Source organism: Podarcis filfolensis (genome assembly GCF_964270895.1).
Source record: "Podarcis filfolensis genome assembly, chromosome: 14".
Taxonomy (NCBI): domain Eukaryota; kingdom Metazoa; phylum Chordata; class Lepidosauria; order Squamata; family Lacertidae; genus Podarcis; species Podarcis filfolensis.
This window is the reverse complement of record NC_139616.1, coordinates 34,237,951-34,260,742: the sequence shown is the minus strand read 5'-3', so window position 1 is coordinate 34,260,742 and position 22,792 is coordinate 34,237,951. Positions and strand designations below refer to the sequence as shown.

General features: G+C 45.2%; 2 protein-coding genes across 6 annotated transcripts; both read left to right on the top strand.

The window, feature by feature from the left end:
• The first annotated feature begins 350 nt into the window (after positions 1–350).
• Positions 351–10,801, top strand: WDR24 (WD repeat domain 24). Of its 4 annotated transcripts, none has more exons than XM_083585061.1 (10): positions 351–557; positions 2,258–3,167; positions 3,449–3,626; positions 4,493–5,165; positions 6,338–6,453; positions 6,894–7,015; positions 7,120–7,224; positions 7,343–7,680; positions 8,440–8,624; positions 10,258–10,801. In XM_083585061.1, exons 2-10 carry the CDS (start codon positions 2,687–2,689, stop codon positions 10,424–10,426), a joined length of 2,367 nt encoding a protein of 788 aa, XP_083441187.1. In that variant the 5' UTR covers positions 351–557; positions 2,258–2,686; the 3' UTR covers positions 10,427–10,801. The 4 variants fall into 4 exon arrangements, with proteins under 4 accessions (XP_083441187.1, XP_083441188.1, XP_083441190.1 ...); XM_083585062.1 differs by having other exon boundaries at positions 409–726; XM_083585064.1 differs by lacking the exon at positions 351–557 and adding an exon at positions 606–720.
• Positions 10,316–22,523, top strand: KLHL10 (kelch like family member 10). 2 transcript variants are annotated; one of them, XM_083585111.1, is made up of 5 exons: positions 10,316–12,296; positions 14,064–14,553; positions 16,207–16,824; positions 19,376–19,525; positions 21,631–22,047. In XM_083585111.1, exons 1-5 carry the CDS (start codon positions 12,109–12,111, stop codon positions 22,003–22,005), a joined length of 1,821 nt encoding a protein of 606 aa, XP_083441237.1. In that variant the 5' UTR covers positions 10,316–12,108; the 3' UTR covers positions 22,006–22,047. The 2 variants fall into 2 exon arrangements, with proteins under 2 accessions (XP_083441237.1, XP_083441238.1); XM_083585112.1 differs by lacking the exon at positions 19,376–19,525 and having other exon boundaries at positions 10,940–12,296; positions 21,631–22,523.
• The last annotated feature ends 269 nt before the right edge of the window (positions 22,524–22,792 follow it).

The window sequence follows — 22,792 nt, the reverse complement described above, 5'->3', positions numbered from 1 at the left end:
CGGGGATTGCATCCAGGTACCAAAAATGTGGGAACTGTAAAACCAGTGAAAACCAGTGGACAGTTAGATTTCGTACTCCGGATGGGGTGATTCTATTTCAAGGCTTGCATGTTTTTAAAAGAAAAAAAGAAAGGCAGCATGTCAGGGAGAACGATTCTAACCCAGACCACTCCCTGCTGTGCTAGTTTTCTACATGCAGGATTATAAATAAATAAAATACACGGGAGCATTGAAAAACGCGACTTCCCCGCCCCCCGCCCGCGATCCTGCGGGAAAACGCAGCCGGGGGCGACGGGTGAAGCCTCCCGCCCAACGCCCCGCGGGCTCGCCGGCGAAGGGCCGAGAAGGCGGCGCGGCCAGGGTGGGGGGCCGGCAGGCGGGAAGGCAAGCAAGGGCGGAGCGGCCTGGCCGGTGGCGGAAGGGGCCGGGCGAGGCGGGCCGGGTTTCCGCGGCGGAAGGAGAGGCGGCTGCCTTGAGCGACGGAGGCCCCGCCAGGAGTGGCCGCGGGAGCAGCGATCGGTGAAACCGTTGGCCTGGCGGCCTGGGCCCGCTGCCAGGTGAGCTGCCGCCCGTTTGCTTTTGCTTTTTCCCTCAGCGCCTCGTCCGGCGCTCGCTCGTGAAAGGCTGAGGGAAGCCAGGCCAGGCTGGGTAGGCCTCGCGCGGGACTAAAACTGCTGCGCATTTATATATGCAGCGCATCTTTTTGAGCTCCCGAGACATGTAAGGGTGAGGAAATGCTGGATTGAATACATTGCATGGCGGGTTTGTTTGTTGTTGTTTTTATATTAACTAAAGCTCCGTTTTAAAGCAAACTTTAATCTGCGGCGTTGGCTTTTTTATTTTATTTATATTTTTTTATAATCGTTCTTGCTTTCATTTCCAATACGCAAAAAACCATTGGTCACAACGACATAGGGAAAAGGGGGTGGGGAGAGAAGGGAAGAGAGAGGAGGGTCGTATTACAACAAAATAGCATTATAATTCCAGGCTATTGTTCTTCATAGGCGTGTTATCCAATAATAGTTTTTTTCCAAAGGAAACCGTGAGAAGAGGGCGGCTGCTGGTCATGTTGCTTTAATTTGATGTATTCAATAAACGGATGCCAAACTTCAGAAAAAGTTGTGCTTTATTTTTTGATAGTGTAGCATTCAGGTATAATTTGTTCACTTTCCATTAAAGCGGTGGTCCAGATCTGCACATGTATTGCATCATAAGGAGACTCGTGTTACATTTAGGACTCTTCCACACTTAACGTTTGCTCTGCATTTGTAGGCACGGCTCCACAATTTAAAGCTTCCTGTCCAAGCCGCAAAAACCTGCTCTTTAGTGCTGAATCCACTTAAAACCGGAATTGCCGTTTGCTCCGATTTAGGGGTACAGATTGGGTTTTCTTGGGGAAAGTGGCAGAGAGAAAAAAAGTGCCTGGACACAGACCAGGAAAGCGCAGGGCAAAAGGTTAGTGTGGATGATCCCAAAAATACATGTGCCATTAACTGTCAGTCTTCCCAGTTAAAATTGATCTCTCCCAGCAATATATTCAACTGGGGTGGTAATGCTTGTTTTCAGCCCTAGTTTCAAGTGAGGAAAAGGTGGGATATTCAGTAAATAAATAAATTACCTGCTGCCTTGCAGGACATCTTTGGGAAAAGAAAAGGCCAAGGAGTAAACCCTACACAAATCCAGAGTGGAGTCCCTAAGGCAGTTGGTGGGATGTCGTCTTGTATACTTTCTGGCAACTCCTGCAGCCAAGCTGGTGCCAAATGTATTGTTCTGCTTCCCTTTGGACCACTTCAACAAGGCAGACAGGGCGGTCTTGTCCTCTGGGCAGTCCAGGACCTCCATGCACACTGCCCAGGCTTGTACCCTAGGGAGGTCACTTTGGTGCTGCTAATGCAACAATAAGAATTGGGGGGGGGGACAGTTATTAATTGGTCTCTGCAGCCACGGCAGGTGCTGTGATTCTCCAGCAGTTTGACTTCACCCCCGGAGGCGTACTCCATTTCTCTTGAGACAGACGGATGACAATAAATAAATAAAATATGAAAGACATTAAAACATTTGTCTTTAGTGGTGTGTCAGTTTCTTTTATGCAGGTTCTTCTCAGAAGCAAATGGCAACTTCTACAATGGTGGGTACTGGTCTTGTTTCAGTGTCCGATGCTTTGAGAGAGATGTTTATTCTTAACTAATTTTCTCTGTGTGTGGGTGTGTGTGTGTGGGTTGGTCTGCATCCTGAACAATTCTGTCTTGTATTGCAGAACTTTGCTGAATTTCTTCGGCCAGAAGCTATCCTGCAAGTGAAAAGTTTCTGTCAAGAGTCTACTTGAAAGTAGGAAAAGAAGTGCTTGATGGTTTACAAAGACATTTCCACACAAGGTAGACCTAAAGCCAAGTAAGCTTCCAATGCAAATTAGAAGAGCTTGCAACTAACTCTGGAGCTGTAAGCACTGGCTTTATGTGATCACTTCATGACATTTCCTTGTGTTAAGATGCTGCCCATTTCTGGGTAGGACCTTATTTCAAGTGCTGAATATTCCTTTTTTTAAAATGAAGCTTTAGTGATAAGGAGCTTGCAAGATTGAGTTTAATTTTGTGAAGTTGTCCATTAAGATATAGCTGTAGACACTCCTGCTCTGTGGTCATTGGGAGATCCCTCAGAACCACAGAGAGCCCCTCAGAAGGCAGCCATGGAGAAAATGGCTAGGGTGACCACTGCCCTCGGTGGCAATACTATCACTGGACGGACCATGTTCTGCCACCTGGATGCCCCTGCCAATGCCATTAGTGTATGTCGTGATGCTGCCCAGGTAGTGGTAGCTGGGCGTAACATCTTTAAGATCTACTCTATAGAAGAAGACCAGTTTGTGGAGAAGCTGAACTTGCGTGTTGGCCGCAAGCCATCCCTGAACTTCAGCTGTGCCGACGTGGTGTGGCACCAGATGGATGAGAACTTGTTGGCCACAGCAGCCACCAATGGCGTCGTTGTGACCTGGAACCTCGGCAAACCATCTCGTAACAAGCAGGACCAGCTCTTCACCGAGCACAAAAGAACAGTTAACAAGGTGTGCTTCCACCCGACAGAGGTGTACATGCTTCTCAGTGGATCCCAGGATGGCTACATGAAATGCTTTGACCTGCGCAAAAAAGATTCTGTTAGCACATTCTCAGGTAAGGAGTCATTTCTGAATTTGCTGTGCCTGACTCTTAACACTCTCAGCAATGGTCGAGAGTACCTTTTTCTAGTTACACCTGGTCAAAAGGCAGTGCTTTGAGTTTGTTGGGGCTGGGCCGAAAGCAAGGTGTGACCAAATTATTGAGAGAGAATCTGATTTGGCCCTTGAGCCTGAAATCTGTTGTGCTAGAGTATGATTACAAATGGTGAGTGTCATCTAGATGAGCTGCCAGATATGAAGCTTGCCAAATATGCTGTCTGTTGCATTATCTTTCAGGTCAATCAGAAAGTGTCCGTGACGTCCAGTTTAGTATACGTGATTACTTTACCTTTGCTGCAACCTTTGAGAATGGAAATGTTCAGCTGTGGGACATCCGCCGGCCAGACCGCTACGAGAGGATGTTCACAGCCCATAATGGGCCCGTATTCTGTTGCGATTGGCACCCGGAAGACAGGTATGGACAGCAGGGGCTAGAATTCTGCACTAAAATTTTGTTCTTTGTCTTCAAGCATATCCTCATCTCACTTTATTGTGTACGCTCCTTTTTTCCCTTTGGCACCATCTCACGTTGTGCACTAGGATTCTCTGTTCCCTGCCCATGGAACATTCTTCCTTCTTAAATATGCAGTTTTCCCTTCCTATTTTTAAACATTATTAAACATGGAGAACTTACTGTTCTTAAGATTGCCTTCCTCAAGTAAACATCTTCCGTGTAGTGCTTTGTTTTTAAGCATTATATTATAGAAATGCATCTTAGAAAACTCAAAGCTCTTTCTCCAAGAACTTGTATTTGTTAGTATGCTGTATAAATTATTTTCCTAAATTTGAAATTCTAGGCTAAGAACTGCAGCACAGGTTCCTAACTTGTGGCCCTTCAGATGTTGTTGACGTCTAGCTCTAGTCATTCCTGACTAGGGGCCATGCTGGCTAAGGTTTATGGGAGCTGTAGCCCAACAGCATTTTGGGATGTATGAGGGTTTTGTCATGCAGATAAGAAAAGAAGACTCACAGGTGTGTGAGAGCAAGGATCGGGATGTGTGCTCACCCCACCCCTCACTGTCACTGATGACTTCGCTATAAGCTCTCAGGAGTAGAGACATGGGGGCTCCAATTCCCATCAGCTCCAGCCAGCATGACTGCTGGTCAGGCATGATGGGAGTTGTAGTTGAACATATTTGGAGGGCTACAGGTTAGCCCCTCATGCTTTAGCAGTATTGTGAGTTGGTAGCTGGGTATAAGGTCAGTGTAGATCATGTATAAGAAAAGTGGTGGTTGCTGAACTGTTTACTGGCCACTTAAGCTTCTCTTCTCTTCATCTAGGGGCTGGTTGGCCACAGGGGGCCGAGATAAGATGGTAAAGGTCTGGGACATGAACACCAACCGGGCCAAAGAGATATACTGTGTGCAGACAATAGCCTCTGTGGCAAGGGTCAAGTGGCGGCCTGAATGCAAACACCACATTGCCACATGCTCCATGATGGTGGACCACAACATCTATGTGTGGGATGTACGTCGGCCTTTCATCCCCTCTGCCATGTTTGAGGAACACAAAGATGTCACCACAGGGATTGTGTGGCGTCATCTCCACGATCCTTACTTCCTCCTGTCTGGCTCTAAGGACAGCACTCTTTACCAGCATATCTTCAAGGATGCCATCCAGCCTATTGACCGGGCTAACCCTGAGGGGCTTTGTTACAGCCTCTTTGGGGACCTGGCTTTTGCTGCGAAGGAGAGCCTCATCTCCTCTGATTCTAACCGTAAGCGTGATCGGCGCCATCCTATCTTCTTCAAGCGCAAGCTAGACCCCACAGAACAGTTCGAGTTCATCTCCTCTTCCAGTGCCCTAAGTGTATTTGAAGCGGACACAGAGTGCGATGCTGGTAGCATGGACTGGTTTGTGCGGACCGCCAAACAGTATGTGCTGACAGGGAGACCGCTGGCAGAGCTGTGTGACCATAATGCCAAAGTAGCCAAAGAGCTCAAGCGCAACCAGGTAAGGGCTCCCTTTGTGCAGGAGTTATTCGCTTATACTTCGGTAGATTTGGGGAGGGGGCTACAACATATCCTAGTCCCAATGGGCACCCAGGAAGGAGATGCCATGGTTGATTGTATTGGAATCCAAACCTGCAGCATGTATGTTCAACTCAGAGTGCCAGAAGTCTCTTTGCTGAAGTTGGCGGCTTGTGATGAAGCCAGAACATGAGCCTGAATTAGAGCCTTAAGTCAAGGGTGGGGAAACTATGGCTTTTTGGATGTTGGACTCCCAGTTCCCATCAGCATCAACCAGTGTGGCCAGTAGCTGAGGATAATGGGAGTTACTTTCCAGTAGCACATGGGGCTCTATTCAAGTAACTTTTACTTAGAATAGGCCCATTGAAATGAATAGTCAAGTCTAATTTTAATTCCAGTGAGTCTGCCTTGAGTGCAGTTGATGGAGGGCCATAAGTTTCCCATTCCTAATGCCTTAAGTGGCACAAGCAGAATGTGTAGTGAGCAGAAGTCTATACTTGTAGTATTTTATAAGAGACCTTACCAATCCAGAGATATTATACTTCCTACCAGTTGCCAATCAGAAGGTCAGGGGTTCAAATCCCCGCGACGGGGTGAGCTCCCATTGTTCGGTCCCAGCACCTGCCCACCTAGCAGTTCGAAAGCACGCAGTGCAAGTAGATAAATAGGTACCGCTGCGGCGGGAAGGTAAACGGCGTTTCTGTGCGCTGCTCTGGTTTGCCAGAAGCGGCTTAGTCATGCTGGCCACATGACCTGGAAGCTGTACACTGGCTCCCTTGGCCAGTAAAGCGAGATGAGCGCTGCAACCCCAGAGTCGTCCACGACTAGACCTAATGGTCAGGGGTCTCTTGGTCTCTTTACCTTTACCAGTTGTAGAGGCTGATGTTGCATGTGTTATTTCTCTGCTGTGAACTAAGTCTCAGTCCTGAAATTCCTGAGAGACAGCTAAGAGTTTCCTAGCATGTAAAGAGGAGTCAAGGGCTATGTTCAGCCCCTCTCCCATAAGACATTACCTGAAATTGTTGTGGTGGTGTGTGGTGGCCTCCAGCCCAATACCTCATTCTTCATGTCTCGTTTGCCTCTATTCCTTTTCCTTAGCTGAAAGACGTGGCTGTTGATAGTTTAACTCTTTCTGTTCTTTCTCTTATTTGTCAGGTTGCTCAGACATGGACCATGCTCCGAATTATTTACTCTAGCCCTAGCACTGTTCCCTCTTCAAACCTTAATCACAGCATTGGGAAGAGTAGTTCCAGCCTTCCACTCATGAACAGGTAAAAAAGGCTTCAGCATCCTTGATCTTAGTTGTGAGATGGGAGGTAGAATGTTGACTGTGGCAAATGTAGGTGGGCTGGTTGCATGAGAGGTCTTATTTACACATTACCAGCACCATTTGCATTAGGTAGAGTATTCATCTGGATAAAAGTGAGAAGACTCGCATTTCCACTCTTGAGCTCTTGGAAATAGGGCATACTCCAGGGCAGAAAAAAATGCACCTTGCTGATAAGTTCAGAAGTGCTACTGGTCTTTCAGTAGGTTCTCATGTGAGCCGTGAGAAAAATTGAACTCAAAATCTTAATGATAGAATATTTGTGTGGTTACTTGGTTACCAGGAATTGCAACCAGTGGGGGACTTGGGTGCCGGGATGTAGAAGGGAAGCTGGAAGCATCAGGTTTTACCTGGGTGTAACACAGATTTGTGTTTCCCTTCCAGCTTTAACTTGAAAGATATTCCTTCTGGGATTGGCAGTGAGTCAAGGATGGAGAGGAGCAAGGGAGAGAACCGACCTGAAAACATACTCATGGATTCTTCCTCCACACTGATCAATAACGATGGTGAGAATGGTGACATACCTCTCCCCCAACACTGCATAGAAACCTAAGAACCATTTCTCACTTCCTTCTCTGCTTCCCTCTTTTTTTTACTCTTGGATGTCTAGAGAACGAAGAGACTGAAGGCAGTGATGTCCCTGCAGATTATCTCCTTGGGGATGTGGAAGGAGATGAAGATGACCTGTACATGATAGACCATGAGAATCCTCACAGTGAGTGTATATACTCTTGAGAACTGTTGGTCCTTCCTGTTCCCCTTTCTGTGTTGGGTGGAATTGTTTATCTTTCCCCATCTGCCTTTCCTCTCATGGGTCCATGTTTTCTTAACAGCTGAGGAGCAAGAGTACATCCTTCCCCAGGAGGCCTTCCCTTTGCGTCATGAGATTGTGGACAATCCCTCTGCACTGGATCACTTACAAGACAAAGCAGACTCCCCACATGTCAGTGGCAATGAGGCAGAGACTGTGTCACTGACACCTGTGGAATCATTCTCCCTGATCTCCATCTCTCACTCTCTGTATGACAGCCGTCTGCCTGCTGACTTCTTCAGCCCCATTGTCCGTGACATGTTGCTCTTCTATGCTGAGCAGGGGGATGTCCAGATGGCGGTGTCTGTACTTATCGTGTTGGGGGATCGTATCCGGAAGGAGATTGATGACCAAGCACAGGTACCTCCCTGTTCTGTATTTTAGGATTAGGATTGGGGGTCATAATTACCAGATACCTGCTGAAAGCTGCACACTCAATAAGGAGCCCATCCCAATCCACAAAAACTCCTATCCTGCTGCGCCTCCTCCTAACTGTTGCTGCCTATTCACTTGCCCTCCCCAAGTGAGCAAGCAGCAAGAGATACAAGGAGAAGGAGTAGTAAGCTCTGCACAACTTATCCTCTGCCTCTATCAGAGCTGGTGCTGATCAGGCACAGAAGGAGAGGCATGTGGAATGGGCAGTGGCCATGAGGAGGTCTGGGTCTGGTGAATGCCTGGATGGGAGTCTGCCCAGGATCCATTTATACTCCACTTTGAATTCCATGTTTACTGAAAGGCAGCAAGTGTGTGAAATAAAATAGCTGCTCTTCATGTTAATGCTTGTGGTAGTATATTAAGTGGAGTTGGTCTAGATTGTCTGGCTATCAAAGCACACCTGCCAGTTATTTCCAGTTTGATGGGCCAGGGCCAACTTAAAAATATCCATCTGCAGAAGAGGAACATGGAAAGATCCATATGAATTTTGTGTTCTATTTCACCTGCATTAGAAGTTGTTCATAGACTTGAGTGCATCTTTTTTTAAAAAAAAAAAAAGATGAAAAGGCAATATATGAGTATTTCAATAAAATAAAGGGTTTGAGTTGCAAGAGACAGGTTGAAAGAGATTTCTGGAGACGAATACTGTAAGTGACTTGTGTGCAATGCCTTAAAACCCCACAGGAACACTGGTACACTTCATACATTGACTTGCTGCAGCGCTTCCAGCTGTGGAACATCTCCAATGAGGTGATCAAACTGAGCACGTGCAGAGCCATCAACTGCCTCAACCAGGCCTCCACCACACTGCACATCAACTGCAGCAATTGCAAAAGACCCATGAGCAACAAAGGCTGGATTTGTGACAGGTGAGAGGCCTCTGCAGAGACACACTGTGTGCATGTATGCACATATAGAGGTTTTAGTTTTGTGACATACTGAGAATAATTTTATGAATCTGCCTTATTCCAAGTCAGACAATTGTTCAACTGATCTGAAATTGCTTACTCTGGTGGCAGTAGCTTTCTGAGATCACAAGCAGGGGTGTTTTCCAATCTTCAGGACTGGGGATTGAAACTGGGATCTCCTGCACCCAAAGCATCTTAAATTATCTTCCCTCTTTTAAGTAACCCTTCGCATACATACTTCCTGATAAATAAAGCTAGAAGTGATTTTGTTTTCCAGGAGCTAAAAATCATTTTACCACCCCCACACTGATTACATGAAGGCTTTTGAAGCTAGGTGTGCCTTACTCGTTTTATAGGAGATCATATGATGTGACCTATGATAGTGGACTGATTCTTGAAGAATGTAAAAAATGCCAGAATGGCCAGTTCTGGTGTTTTATTTTTAAAAAGTGTAAATTTACAGCACAGTGTGCAGAGCCTCACTGACTTTACAGATGCGGAATGGACATCACAACAGTGAGAGGTTGTCATGACTTGTCAGCGCCCAAGCAAATGTGTATATACATCCTTTACGCACAAAGCAGCATAGGTCATTTTACCCAGAACCTCCCATCACACCTGGCTGGTGAGGCCATAGGTAGCAGTTATCCAAGGCTTACAGATAGCTCCCCTCTTTGGGCCGAGAGCCCAGCATTCCAGGGTTCACAGATAAGCATAGCATTAAAGCAAGCCAATTTGCATATATCAGAGCAAGTGAATATAAACATACATCAGCTCATTATTGCAAAAACGACTAATTAATTGTAGCGTTATCTTGACTACCAAGATGGTGTTTGCAGAGCTTCTGGAACATCTCGCCTTTGGTTCAACACAGTGGTGTAGCAAAAGTGTTTTTAAAAATTCCTGGGAAACAAAATCACTTCACGACTGCTTACATCCTTTTTCATGCTGTTTAAGAAGTATAGTGGAATACAGAAATTTAGAACAGACCTCAATTTATGCTACATCAAGCCAACAGAGACATCCCAGGCACCTGATTACAATGCGGTCATAAGAAGGCTGCAAAACATAAGTTTTTTGAGCTCCTGATGGGCTCCTATCCATTCATGACTGATGTGCTGGTTCAGTGGGTCAGAATGGATCTCTTATCTATACCTCTTGCGAACTTTATGCATCCCAATAATGCACCTCCCAATAGTGGTGAAAAATGAATTGGTGTACAATTTCAGGTGAGCCATGCTCCTACCAGCTGCAGAGACTACAACTGCTTTTCACATTTTATTTATTTTTTGTATTTCTTACAATTATTTCCTACTTTTGCTCCAAGGAGCTTAGGCTGGCCTGCATGTTTCTCTCTCACACACATGACCATCATGACCATGCACCATTTTACTCACGCAACCCTCTGAAGTAAGTTAGGATGAGTGAGCTTCATGGCTGAGTGAGGGACTTGCACCTGGGTCTCCCTACTCCTTGTCCATCAGTAATCACATTAGCTCTCATTGGGATTCTTGTGTTCCAGAATCTGTGTTGCATTTGACTGCTAAGATAAGTCATTTTCTTCTGGTTGATACATTCTGTGGTCTCGTTTCAGATGTCGGCAGTGTGCCAGCATGTGTGCTGTGTGCCACCACGTAGTGAAGGGTCTGTTCGTGTGGTGCCAGGGCTGCAGTCATGGTGGCCACCTGCAGCACATCATGAAATGGCTGGAGACCAGCTCCCATTGCCCTGCAGGCTGTGGTCACCTCTGTGAATACACCTGAACCTAATGGGAGTCTTTGTCCGCTGGAAAGCAAAACCTTGACGCACTGGCTGCTTAGAACTGGCACTGAGCTCTGTTTATGGGAGGCATTAGAGGCATAGTTGCACAAGAGAACTTAGTGAGTAGGATACTGTGAAGGAAAGGTGACCTTCGTTACTTCACAAAAAGCAGTGAAACTTTAAACGCTCAGGCGATTGTTCTTGAAAGCTTCTGGTCACTTACATCCTCCCCCCTTTTTTACTGCTGCATAATATATTTTTTTTGTTATCACGATTCTGCACAAACCTACTTCTTAATGAGCCAAGATGGCACCATGAGACACTTTTGAGTTTCATTCCACTTTTTATACTGAATTAAAAGAACACAGTGAACTTTACTGCTTGCTGCTTTCTATAGAGTTCCCGAATCCTTTTGCATAAATGCTCCTAAAATTAGTGAGCTATGGCACAGCATCTGAATTTCTTCCTCAAAGAGGAAATCTCTTTCCAGGATATGTATTCAGCTGTATAATTTTAAGCAACATTTCCTGCTCCCAGATGCAGAGCATAAACCACTGGCCAGCAAGGGAATACTATATTTGTTACCACTTTTAGAACTTTGTAGTAAATTGCAGACTGATAAAATGCAAGAACTGGAGTTCTCTAAAGATCATCTTAATGAGCTTCTGCAAGTCAAGGAACAAATGGTTATGACTATTACTTAGAAGTAAGTCCCATGATGTTCAGTGGAGTTTACTCCCAGTGCATTAGTTTGGCATATTGGTCTTCCTAGCAGCAATAAGAAGACAAAAAGTACAGCTATATCTTCTGTGGTGGGAGCACCTAATGATGTCAGTGCCTAGTCTCTTGAGGAGATAGGCGATCCAACAGGATCTTGGTCCTAAACTGTGAAGGGCTTTAAAGGTCAATACCAACTTATAAATTAACATAAGACAAATTGGAACTACTGCACATAATATCTAACAAGTGCCAAGTCAAACCATATTGTTGTTTTCCCCCGGTCTTTGGTATTGCTATTCTTTCCATTTATTCTGAAACATCAGCCTTTCATGCTACAGGATAGCATAGTTGGTCAAATTCAGATTATTGATCCAAATGATCCCTAAATCTTGGTGCTGCTTGCCTGGCCAGTTATTCCTCCCTTATGCCCATGCTGCTGCTCTAAGCTTTATATCTCATACCATGCCCTTGGGAGATGTAAAAACAATCATCTGTTGGTGAGTTGAAAAATTAAATATGGATTAGGTCAGAAGCAGCCAGCATTCATATCATATGCAAAAGAACTGTTTCAATGTTTAATATAATGTGCTGCCATTTTATTTAAATGGTTTTTAATATCTCAGGATATAAATTAGGACAATCATGAACAGATTACATTCTGGTTCACCCTCAGTTTGAGATGTTTAAATCGTGGCCCACTGTGAGTCAAAAGCTGTCTACGCATCAATTAATTTTATTTTAAATTGTGTGGGGAAGGGGTATCCTAACCTCAGATGCTGCTGTCGACTGTGAGCAGGACCACGTTGCTTCAGAGGACAGCCAAGATTCTAGAACCTGGTCATGTCAAGGGTCTCATTATGGGAGGGATTCTGGAACCTCTGAACCAATCACACCCTTTTTCCAAGAGGAGGGTTAAGTGGAAGGCCTGGCAGCTCTTTGTGCTGCCTCCCCCCACCTTGAAAAAATGGATGATGCCTCTGCTTCGGCGGGGTACTCCCACCGCCACATGGAGAGGAAGATGAGTGCGATGGCTTGTACAGTCTTCAACGAACTTCGACTGGAAGGGAAGCTCTGTGACGTGATCATCAAGGTCAATGGGTGCGAGTTCAATGCCCACAAGAACATCCTCTGTAGCTGCAGCTCCTATTTTAGGTCAGTGCTTCTAACAGGCAAGAGTTGGTTTCTCTGGCAAAATTCCCAGGAATATGTCTTGATTTAAGGGCTCATTTTATTCAGTAATAGATGCTTGAGTTCCTGCTGTCTTCAAAGATGTGGTTGGCTGCTGGTTCACCCTCTCTATCCCAGATTGCAGTTGTGTGGAAGTCATAACCACTAATTAGTAGGTTGACAGGCAGTTGGAATTTATTAGTTGTTCATCTGCCTTTTAACTGATCAATTAAACTCAAAGAAGTGGTCATATTGCGAAAGCCACTGAATAGGTTCCCATTTAAATGATAAATTTAGTAAAACAAAAACTACCAGAATAGGGTTTTTTATTTTATTTATTTTTTGTGGGGTTTTTTAACTACCAGAATAGTTGAGAACCATGTTGTAATGTAACTTTCATTCTCTGTTACAGCAACATTTAATCAAATTGTCTTAAAAGGTAAATGAGTGTGTTCTTAACTCATGTCCACCAATTAACAGTTTCAGGTTGTGTCTTCAAGTCAAGGGGATGCCAAATGGCAACCAAAAGCATAATTCAGAAGCAGAGTCTTTTATCAAAGCCAAATAAGTCAAGAAGAAGGTTAATGAAATACCACAGGATAGGAATAAGGCAGAAAAGACAGGAGGGGATAAGATTGTCTAGGTTTCTAATTTGTTTGAACAGTGGATTCCATAGCAAGGATTTGCTTGAATAATGAGACCCTACCATCCTTGGCTTTTCATGCCCATCTAGGATAAAATACAGAGCCCACACTTCTTCTGAGTCATTACTGACTTGTAGTATTGGGAGACTCATGGTGCTATTTGAGCAAACAGGGTTTTTGTTTAATATCTGGTTGGCTCTGTTGAATAACGGTTTCTGAGATTTTGCTGATACGGTCAAGTGACCGTACTTCTTGCCTTAGGAGCAAAATCTTGTCGCATTATCAGCCCAGTAGCTACTGAGGACCCAACTCTTCTAGCCCAAGGAAGTCAGCAAATGTGAGCTGGAATATGTTTCAGTTGAGGTATGTAGAGTACTAAAATAATAAGCTGCCAATGCACCAGCATGACTTAAGAGCTGTCATTGTCAACAATAGTTTACACTGGCAACCAAGTCCACAGGTTGAAGCCATGATGTGCCTCTTGATGGGCATTCCATCTGTTGCAACTTTTATTGCACCCCAGACCTGATGTTAGAGAATCTGGTCTGAATATTTATTTTTTGTTTAGCTTTTATTTATTTTTTGGCAGTCTGGCCTAAAGATGGGTGTGGTTACAGTGTCAGCATTGTAGACAGGTGCTGCCTGTTCATAGGAACTAGTGCAAGGTTGCTCAGTCTTGCATTGAATTCCTAGTCAGGCAGGTGTGCCCTAAATACTAAAACAGATCACCTCAACTTTCTAAGCATCTGGGTAGGCATGTCTAAACAAGAATGTTTTTAGCAGGTGCCAAAACAAGTACTGTGAAGGCGTCTGCTTGATCTCAATAGTCGGGGAGTTCCAAAGTGCAGGCGCTGCCACACTAAACAATTGAGTTCTTACAAATGCCGAATAGGTATTACGTAGCACCTGTAGTAGTGCCAATTCTTGTTCAACTTTTAGAAGCAATATGAGGCTTGCAGCTGTCATGAGCACCAAAAAGTTGTGGGGATTGCTATAGAGGTTCAGCGGGTTAGCTGGAGGATCCCGGTGGACCCAACACCATCCCCTTGAGGATCAGGACCCCAAGATGCAACAAAGACCAATGAGAAATAGTTGTGTTCTTTTTCAGAGCTCTGTTTACCAGTAGCTGGAACAACTCAGAGAAGAGAGTATATAATATTCCTGGCATAACTCCAGATATGATGAAACTCATTATCGAATACGCCTACACAAGGACAGTGCCCATCACCGTGGACAATGTGGAGAGGCTTCTTGTGGCTGCTGACCAATTTAATGTGATGGGCATCGTCAGGGCTTGTTCTGACTTCATGAAATGCCAGCTGTGCCTGGAGAACTGTATTGGTATCTGCAAATTCACAGAGTACTACTTCTGTCCGGAGCTGCGGCAGGCGGCCTATATGTTCATCTTGCACAACTTTGAGGAGATGGTAAAAGCGTCTACTGAATTCCTGGAGCTCTCGGTCAATGAGTTTAAAGACATCATTGAAAAGGACGAACTCAATGTGAAACAGGAAGACGCCGTCTTTGAGGCCATCCTCAAGTGGATTGCCCACGATCCCACAAACCGAAAGCAGCACATGGCAGTCCTGCTCCCTAAGGTTAGCCCTTTTAAATATCTTGGGGGTCCATCCATCCCCTGTCCTTCAGGTATCTAGGACCAGATTTAACTAAATACTTGGGCTAGCAGGAGCCAGTGCAAGGACTCCCATTAGCGCTACAGGGCTTTCCCCCACTTCTCCCCACTGTGCCTCCCTCCATAAGCTCTGGGGGTGGTTTGGGAGAACCCCCAAAACGGCACACAGGGAGGAGAGGGTGGAATCGTTCCATCTGGCAAGCAGAACTGTGTGAGCTGACAGAACGATTGTAATAGTGTGGTGTTGAATCCAACCCCTTATGTCTCCAGATCTACAGTGCTGGCTAACTTCCCAATCAGCTTCATATAATGGCTGTGTACTGGTGCAAGAGGCTGTATGCCTCCTGAATGCCAATTGCTGGTAATCACAAGTGGGGAGAGCTGTTCCACTCGGGCTCTGCTTGCAAGCTTCCCATCGTCATCTGGTTGGCCACTGTAAGAGCAGGATGCTGGATTAGATGGGCCATAGGCCTGCTCCAGGAGGCTCTTGGTCTGTTACGTATGTCACCCTGAGTTTCATTCATGTGTTTATTATTGAAAGGCTGATGTTGCTACCCGTCACTGGGAATCACAAGTGGGGAGAGTGCTGTTGCACTCAGGTCCTGCTTGTGGGCTTCCCGTTGGGGCAACTGGCTGACCACAAGGATACAAGCATCATAAATTGGGGGAGAGCTGTACAGTGGTACCTCGGGTTACATATGCTTCAGGTTACAGACTCTGCTAACCCAGAAATATTACCTCGGGTTAAGAACTTTGCTTCAGGATGAGAACAGAAATCGTGCTCTGGTGGCGCGGCGGCAGCAGGAGGCCCCATTAGCTAAAGTGGTGTTTCAGGTTAAGAACAGTTTCAGGTTAAGAACAGACCTCCAGAACGAATTAAGTTCTTAACCCGAGGTACCACTGTAGCTCAGTGGGAGGGCACGTGCATCACATGCACAACACCTCACTTCTCAAAACAGTTCATGCAAAAATCTAAATCTAAATACAGTACTACAATAACAATATACAATAAGCCATATTGTATCACTGAAACATAACATCGCAAAACTAATAATCGGCAATTAATGCAGCTGGTGGAATCCTCTGCTGGTGATCCAGTGAATCCTTGGCAGCCAGGATTTCAACCGTCCTGGAGATGCTGCTGAGTCCCAAAACATCAGCTGGACAAACACCAAACAGTTGCTGTCCTAATGCCTGTACTGCAATAAAATAAAATTATTACGTTGGTAGAAGGAGGATTGCTGCTCTCTGGATCCTCCAGTGGCAGCCATTAATCACAGTAAAAAGAAAGTGTTCATAACTGGTCTCCTAATTGATTCGGATGTTATGAATCATAGCATCAGCTCTGCATAACATAGTTTTTCTTCATGTCATGGAGACCTTCCCCGTGATCTCACTGCTAGACAGTTAAGTGCAGCTTTAGTTATACTCCTCCACCTTCCTGAGAGGATACCACTTCATAATAAGACTCCTGTAACACAGTGGGCAAGGTTCACAGGCTGAGTGATGGTGGGGAAACAGACCTGTCTCATGAACTTGAGAGTAACAAGGCAGGAATGTGCCTCATTCCTATTAGGCTTCTTGTTTAGCACCAGTCCTTTCACTCCCCTCTCTGTAGGTACGCCTGGCCTTGATGCATGCTGAATATTTTATGAACAATGTCAAAATGCATGACTATGTGAAGGATAGCGAGGAGTGCAAGCCCATTGTTATCGACGCCCTGAAAGCCATGTACGATCTCAACATGAACGGACCATCTAGCTCCGACTTCACCAACCCGCTGACGAGACCCCGTCTGCCGTACGCTATTTTGTTTGCCATTGGCGGCTGGAGCGGTGGGAGCCCAACCAATGCCATCGAAACGTATGACGCCCGTGCAGACCGCTGGGTGAACGTCACGTGCCAGCAGGAGAGCCCCCGGGCGTACCATGGTGCCGCCTACTTAAAGGGCTACGTCTACATCATTGGGGGTTTTGACAGTGTGGACTACTTCAACAGCGTCAAGCGATTTGAGCCCGTCAAGAAGACGTGGCACCAGGTTGCACCCATGCACTCACGACGCTGTTATGTTAGTGTCACCGTCCTTGATAACTTCATCTATGCCATGGGTGGCTTTGACGGCTATGTGCGTCTCAACACAGCTGAGAGGTATGAACCCGAGACCAACCAGTGGACCTTGATAGCCCCCATGCATGAGCAGAGGAGTGATGCAAGTGCTACAACCCTGTATGGAAAGGTAATGAGAATGAAAGTAGGCCAATGTTTATAAAAGGTAACCAGCTGCTAAGGCTGACAGGTCACAGGGATAGATGTGAAACTTTAGGGGGGTTGCCTCTAAGAGAAGAAATTAAATATTAAGGGAAGATTAGGAAACGAGGCTAGACTGATGTCCACAAGGCCCCTCACCATCCTGAGCTGCTTTCTAAACTACAACCCTTTTCCAGCCTTTGTTCGTTTCTGTAAAGATGACAACAATACAGATAACGTAAACCTGGTTTTAGGACAGAGGGGGGGAAAGCAAAAATGTTAATGACACCAAGCTCTGTTTTTCTTTTTCATCAAATCCACATGGAAATGCTGTGGAAATGCAAAAGAGTTGCTTTTGATTGATAATGAACCAGAGGGGGCAGGGATGAGGGATCCATAAACTGAACCTCAGTTCAGATGAGATGAAGGTGTTGTGAGTTGGTGGCTCATGTGACCTGAGAGGTGGTGATCATTGCAGTTTGGTGAGTGTTGCTGGATTTGGCCTTATCTAGAGAGGCCCAAGTGGTCTCTACATCTTGAAATTCCTTTTACCAGCTGAGGCTGGTGCACCAGGTGTGACCCCTTCTGGATGACAATAGCTTGGCCAGTTATCCACACACTGGCAACATCTTGTTTAGAACACTGCAATGTTCTGTACGTGAAGTTGCCTTTGAAGATGCCTTGAAACCTCATTTAGTGCAAAATATAGCAGTATGTTCATTAATTGGGACCACTCATGTAGAACATATTATGTCAATCTTAAATCAGCTACATTAACTGTTTCTGTTCAGAATGGAAAGTTCTGATTTTAACCTAGACATCCTTAAATAGCTTAGAGCCCCAGTGCAAAAACCTGTCCAGCCTTTGAGATCATCCCTGCTCTGCCATCAACTGAAGTAATAAACATCTTTATTTTATTTTTTGTCTAGACCTTTTAATGCTGTATGTATTTTATGTTAGATTTTAAAAACCTTCAGTATCTGTTTGCAATGCTTATTATTGTGATAGTTTGCTTGGCAGTATTGTTTTATTGATGGATATACTTTTTTATTGCTTATATTGGTCGCCGCTCTGGGAACACTGTCAGATGAAGAGCAGAGCAAGATAAATGGTGGCAACTTGTGGCATCTTAAACCCTAACAAACGTATTATGACTTGAGTGGTTATGAATTAGAGCCCTACTTCATCAGACACCATAAGACTTTCATTGTTTTTGTACAACAGCTATCTCTCTAGAAATGAAATGAAATAAACAAGCACTTGAGATCTTTTTTAAAAAAGAAAAAAGATAACAGTAAGCACTGCCAGCCACACATGCTTTTTCTAGTGAATCTCACAGTCAGGCGTCCTGCGAACCCCATCAGTTTCGGTGCAGTATCCATACTTGAGCAGTTCCTCTGATATAGGGTCATAAACTGAGCACGAATATTTAAGAATCTTAAATAATTTTAAGGAATAAGGCTGTAACTCAGGGGGTAAAGCATCCATTCAATCCCAGGCATCTGCAGGTAGGACTGGGAAAGACCTCTGAAACCCTGGAGAGCCACAGCTAGTCAGTATAAACAATACTGAACTAGATGGACCAATAGTCTGTTTCAGTGTAAGGCAGTTTCCAACGTCCTTTTAAATTTGGCTTCTTGTAATCCCTGTGTGATTTCTGCCACATCTGGCTGGAAACAGCCCACCGGCCACATAAACTGACCTTCCAGGTGCCAGATAAACCCAGCTGGCTTTGCAATGTCAGGCAGGCTGTAACACAGAATGTCTATTAAGCTGCTGGTGGACCATCATATCAGGCATAAATGGCAAGTTGTGCAGACCTGCTCTAACATCTTAAGCAATGAGAGGTTATCCAGCCAGCTATTTCAGCAGGAAAAGCAACCTTGGTTTCTGTTACTATAAACCAGTGATGAAAAATCTGTGGTCCTCCAGCTGTTGCTGGACTCCATCGGCCATCATCCTTGGCCATTGGACATACCAACTGGGGCTGATGGAGTCCAGCAACATCTGGAGGGCCACAAGTTCCCAAACCCCGATACAAACTTTTCAAGTGTATCCAGGGTAGGAGCTGGTGTGGGTTTCATGGTCATAGTAGAACTATGGAGAGTAAGCTTCAAATCCCTACACAGCCACAAAGCTCACTGAGTGTCCTTGTCCCATTCCCTCTCTCTCAGCCTAACATAGCCTCACAGTGTTGTTGTAAGAATTGCATGGGAGGTATGTCGTACATTGCCTTGAGGTGCTTGGAGGAAGGCCAGGATTAAAAAATTAATCACACTTAACAACAGTCATTCCTTATCCCAAGGAATCATGGGAGCTGTAGTTTTACCCGGGGGCCTAGGAAGCCTGTGAAAATTCTCAGTGCTTTCACCAAACTACAATCCCCAAGGTTTTTTTGGAGGATACCATAACAATTAAAAAGCCATCAAACCAATACGTGTGTAAAGTGGACAGGGCCAACAATTCTCTCTACAATGGCACCAAATTTATTTCAACAATATTTTCACAAACCTATTTTTTGCTTTCCTTTTTTAAAAAAGGTCTATATATGTGGTGGGTTCAACGGAAATGAGTGCCTGTTCACAGCAGAAGTGTATGACGCCAAGATTGATCAGTGGAGCTTGATCGCACCCATGAGAAGCAGGCGAAGCGGCATTGGCGTGATAGCGTACGGAGAACACGTCTACGCAGTAAGGCCAGGGTCCTTTTGTGCCCGTAATGGCAGGCAAGCCTGCAGCACCCTTTGGCGGTAAAGTCGTTGGAACAATGCTGCCTCCTTTTGGTTTGGTGTAGACCAAGTGCTGGCCAAGCTGTTGCTCATGAACTCTATATATTTAAGGAAGTGGATAGGCACAAAATGGCAAGAATGCTGTATCTTAGTGGTCTTCTGAGGGGTGTGGCAATCTTCTCAGCCTGGTATCAACAGCTGGCATCTTCAGACAGCTACTGGGGTCTCAATGCCTGGCACTAAGACCTCCAAGCTGCAGCTGTCCTGGTGGTGATGGCAGCAGGGCCAGCCTTACTGTAACATACATATTATTTGGTAATCACTAAGTATATGCAATGACACTCAATGTTGGGCCATTCTTTCAGGTGGTTCTGCTGAATCCTCATCCCACTACTCACACCAAAGTTCTGTTCTGTTGTGGGAGGTTGCCAACGTAGGAAGTTGCCGACACACATTCTGAGATTACTGAATAACAAAGAACACTTTACTTGGTTTGGTGCATATTATATAGCTCAAGTATCACTAATGCTAACTAGCAACATTACCTGTACCCGCACATCGTTTACAATTATCAGATACCTTATATTACACCTATTGTTAGGCAAGATGTGGCAGCTTATCACCTGTGTTTCTGCACGGCCTCTGTGTGTAGTAGTGCATGTTTTCAGGAGGCTTTGGGATCAGGGGCTACACTGAGAGCAAGGGAAACCCGAAAGCAGGGCCTCCAGTGGCCTGTCCATAGTTCACAGTGTTCCACCCTCTCCCAGACATCAGTTTGATGTTGAGGGTTGCAACTATTGCTTCCACGGTCTCTCACTGAAGTTGGAGTCAAGCTCCTAAATCACACACTCCCAACACTACCATGCATTGCCACGTGTGTGTTGTGGGGGGCTTTTTCTGTTTCAACCTGCAGGTTGTATGGAAGGAAGAGAACCTCTGAGCATGTTCAGAGTGACTGTCCTTCCTTATCAAGGCAAAGCCATTTCTTATGCTCCTGTATTAGGGGCACATGACTGGTCAGTTTAAGTCCTCATATACCACGTTTCTTTTTTAAAAAATTAAATGCCACCTGTGACCTCTGCCTAAATAATTTCAGCCTCTCCATGTCGTATTGCTTTTATGTATCAGGGTGTTTCTTTTTTTCAAAAATCCATTAAAGTTTCTTGTTGATAACTTATAATTCCAAAACACATACAAAACAACTTAAACCACAGAAATCCAAGCCACAGTGAAAAAGTCCTCAGCCTGACAGGGCTTTGATTCATACTGCTTGGGCTGCACCAGGAAGGAAATGGGGAAGTCAAAACAAATAGCTGAGTGCAGATATAATGGATTACATAGGAACACAGGAAGCTGCCTTATTCTGAATGAGACCATTGCTCTGTCCAGCTCACTATTGTCTACATTGACAGACTCTGCAGGGTTTTAGGCAGGGTTCCTTCTTAGTCCTACCTGGAGTTACCTGGGGCCTTCTGCATGCAGTGCAGATGCTCTAGGATACATCTGCTGATTTCTTGTAGCCTATGGAATAACCATATTTGCAAGCAGTTGTACACCAGTTTAAGCATTTAAAGTTCTGTATTGGTGACCTGTACAGCAACCCTCTATAGCAGGTCTTTGCTTTTATCCCACAGTAAAGTTAAGGCTACAATTGTAGTTTGCATTTAGGGCATGTAGTGAGTCCATGCCGAGGTGTAATTTAAAGTAGGGAGTCAAATGCCTCAGTGAAGTCTTCTACTGGAACAATTTGTGTTGATTTAAACTAGTGCTATGCAAGCTTTCAGTGTGCACAGAAGACTTGATCAGATGACAACAACTCTCTTCTCTGGTCATTGGCCCCTATGGCAGCTTCCCTCTTGTGCCATCTTGTCCTTCATCTTGGGCAATAAAATGTCCTTCTGCACCAGCCCTGACTACTGCTATTGCATGGAACTGATGGGAGTTTGGGCCCAGCATCTGCATGGTGCCTCCTTGATCTGCCTGGATCAGTGGTCTGACTTGGTGTGAAGCAGCCGCCGCCTCCTCCTCCTCCTCTAAATGACTCCCTGTCTTTTTGCTGCCTCACAGGTGGGCGGATTTGACGGAGCCAACCGCCTTCGGAGCGCAGAAGCTTACAACCCCATCGCCAACACCTGGAGGACCATCCCAACCATGTTCAACCCTCGCAGCAACTTTGGCATCGAAGTGGTGGACGACCTGCTCTTTGTGGTGGGCGGCTTCAACGGCTTCACGACAACGTTCAACGTTGAGTGCTATGATGAGAAGACGGACGAGTGGTACGACGCCCACGACATGAGTATCTACCGCAGCGCCCTGAGCTGCTGCGTGGTGCCAGGGCTGCCCAACGTTGGGGAGTACGCTGCCAGGCGGGACAACTACGTGGGGTCAGCTCAGAGAGATGAGGTCAAGTACTCCTCATCCACAAGTACACTACCTGTGTGAAAAGCTCTCCTTGACTAATAAAGCCCTCTAGCAAGAACTATATGCACAGGTGGATTCACCTTTTTTCTCCCCTTCCACCTTAAGCTGTGAGACTGGTCCTTGTGGGTGAGCTGGTGGCATATGTCCCTCCCCTGCTCAGGACCTTAACCAATCCCATTCTTTTATCCTTTAGGAAGTCATAGAGCTGACCTATAGGATATGAACAAAGCTGTTGAGAACAGTGATGGGATTCAGAGAAGAGCCATGAAGGGGAAAGAGGGATTTACCATTTGTGCTGCTATTGCTCTGACACACAAAAAAGAGTAGTAGGGGAGGACTCTCAAGGCACTCAGAAATGTTAAAAAGCATGCAAAGGCTACTACTAGGAAAATGTTGATTGTGGGTTAGTCTTGCTTTATATGTATCCAGTGATATAACTCCTACTCTCCATTCTGCCAGATGAAGAGCCGTTTGTAAGTAGAAAGCTTGCATATTCCTGCCGCAGTAGAAGCTGATCCAATAAAACCCATTCAGCCAGACTACCCATTTTCCATTTCTTATTGAGAACAGCAGTAACAGACCTTGTCAAGCAAAACAGGCATTCCACAAGATGTCCCTGTTACAATCTGTAGTTTTCTTTAGACACTTGGCTTACCTAGTTGTACTTAACAGATTTTATTTTTTAAATTTCAAAATATAGCAATTCTGGCACGATGTGTAATTTCTTAGGAGAATCTTCATAAACAGAAAAAGTATGGAGCACTGAATGTTTCTAATAGTTAAGCCAAAACATTCCTGGGAATGTGCA

Excerpts from the sequence above, each read along its gene's own strand:
- KLHL10 (XM_083585111.1), top strand. The coding sequence starts at position 12,109 with ATGGATGATGCCTCTGCTTCGGCGGGGTACTCCCACCGCCACATGGAG. Across the intron at positions 12,297-14,063 it reads AGCTGCAGCTCCTATTTTAG|AGCTCTGTTTACCAGTAGCT; the intron begins GTCAGTGCTTCT and ends GTTCTTTTTCAG. Across the intron at positions 16,825-19,375 it reads CTACAACCCTGTATGGAAAG|GTCTATATATGTGGTGGGTT; the intron begins GTAATGAGAATG and ends TTTTTAAAAAAG.
- WDR24 (XM_083585061.1), top strand. The coding sequence starts at position 2,687 with ATGGAGAAAATGGCTAGGGTGACCACTGCCCTCGGTGGCAATACTATC. Across the intron at positions 7,016-7,119 it reads CACACTGATCAATAACGATG|AGAACGAAGAGACTGAAGGC; the intron begins GTGAGAATGGTG and ends TTGGATGTCTAG. Across the intron at positions 7,681-8,439 it reads AGATTGATGACCAAGCACAG|GAACACTGGTACACTTCATA; the intron begins GTACCTCCCTGT and ends AAAACCCCACAG.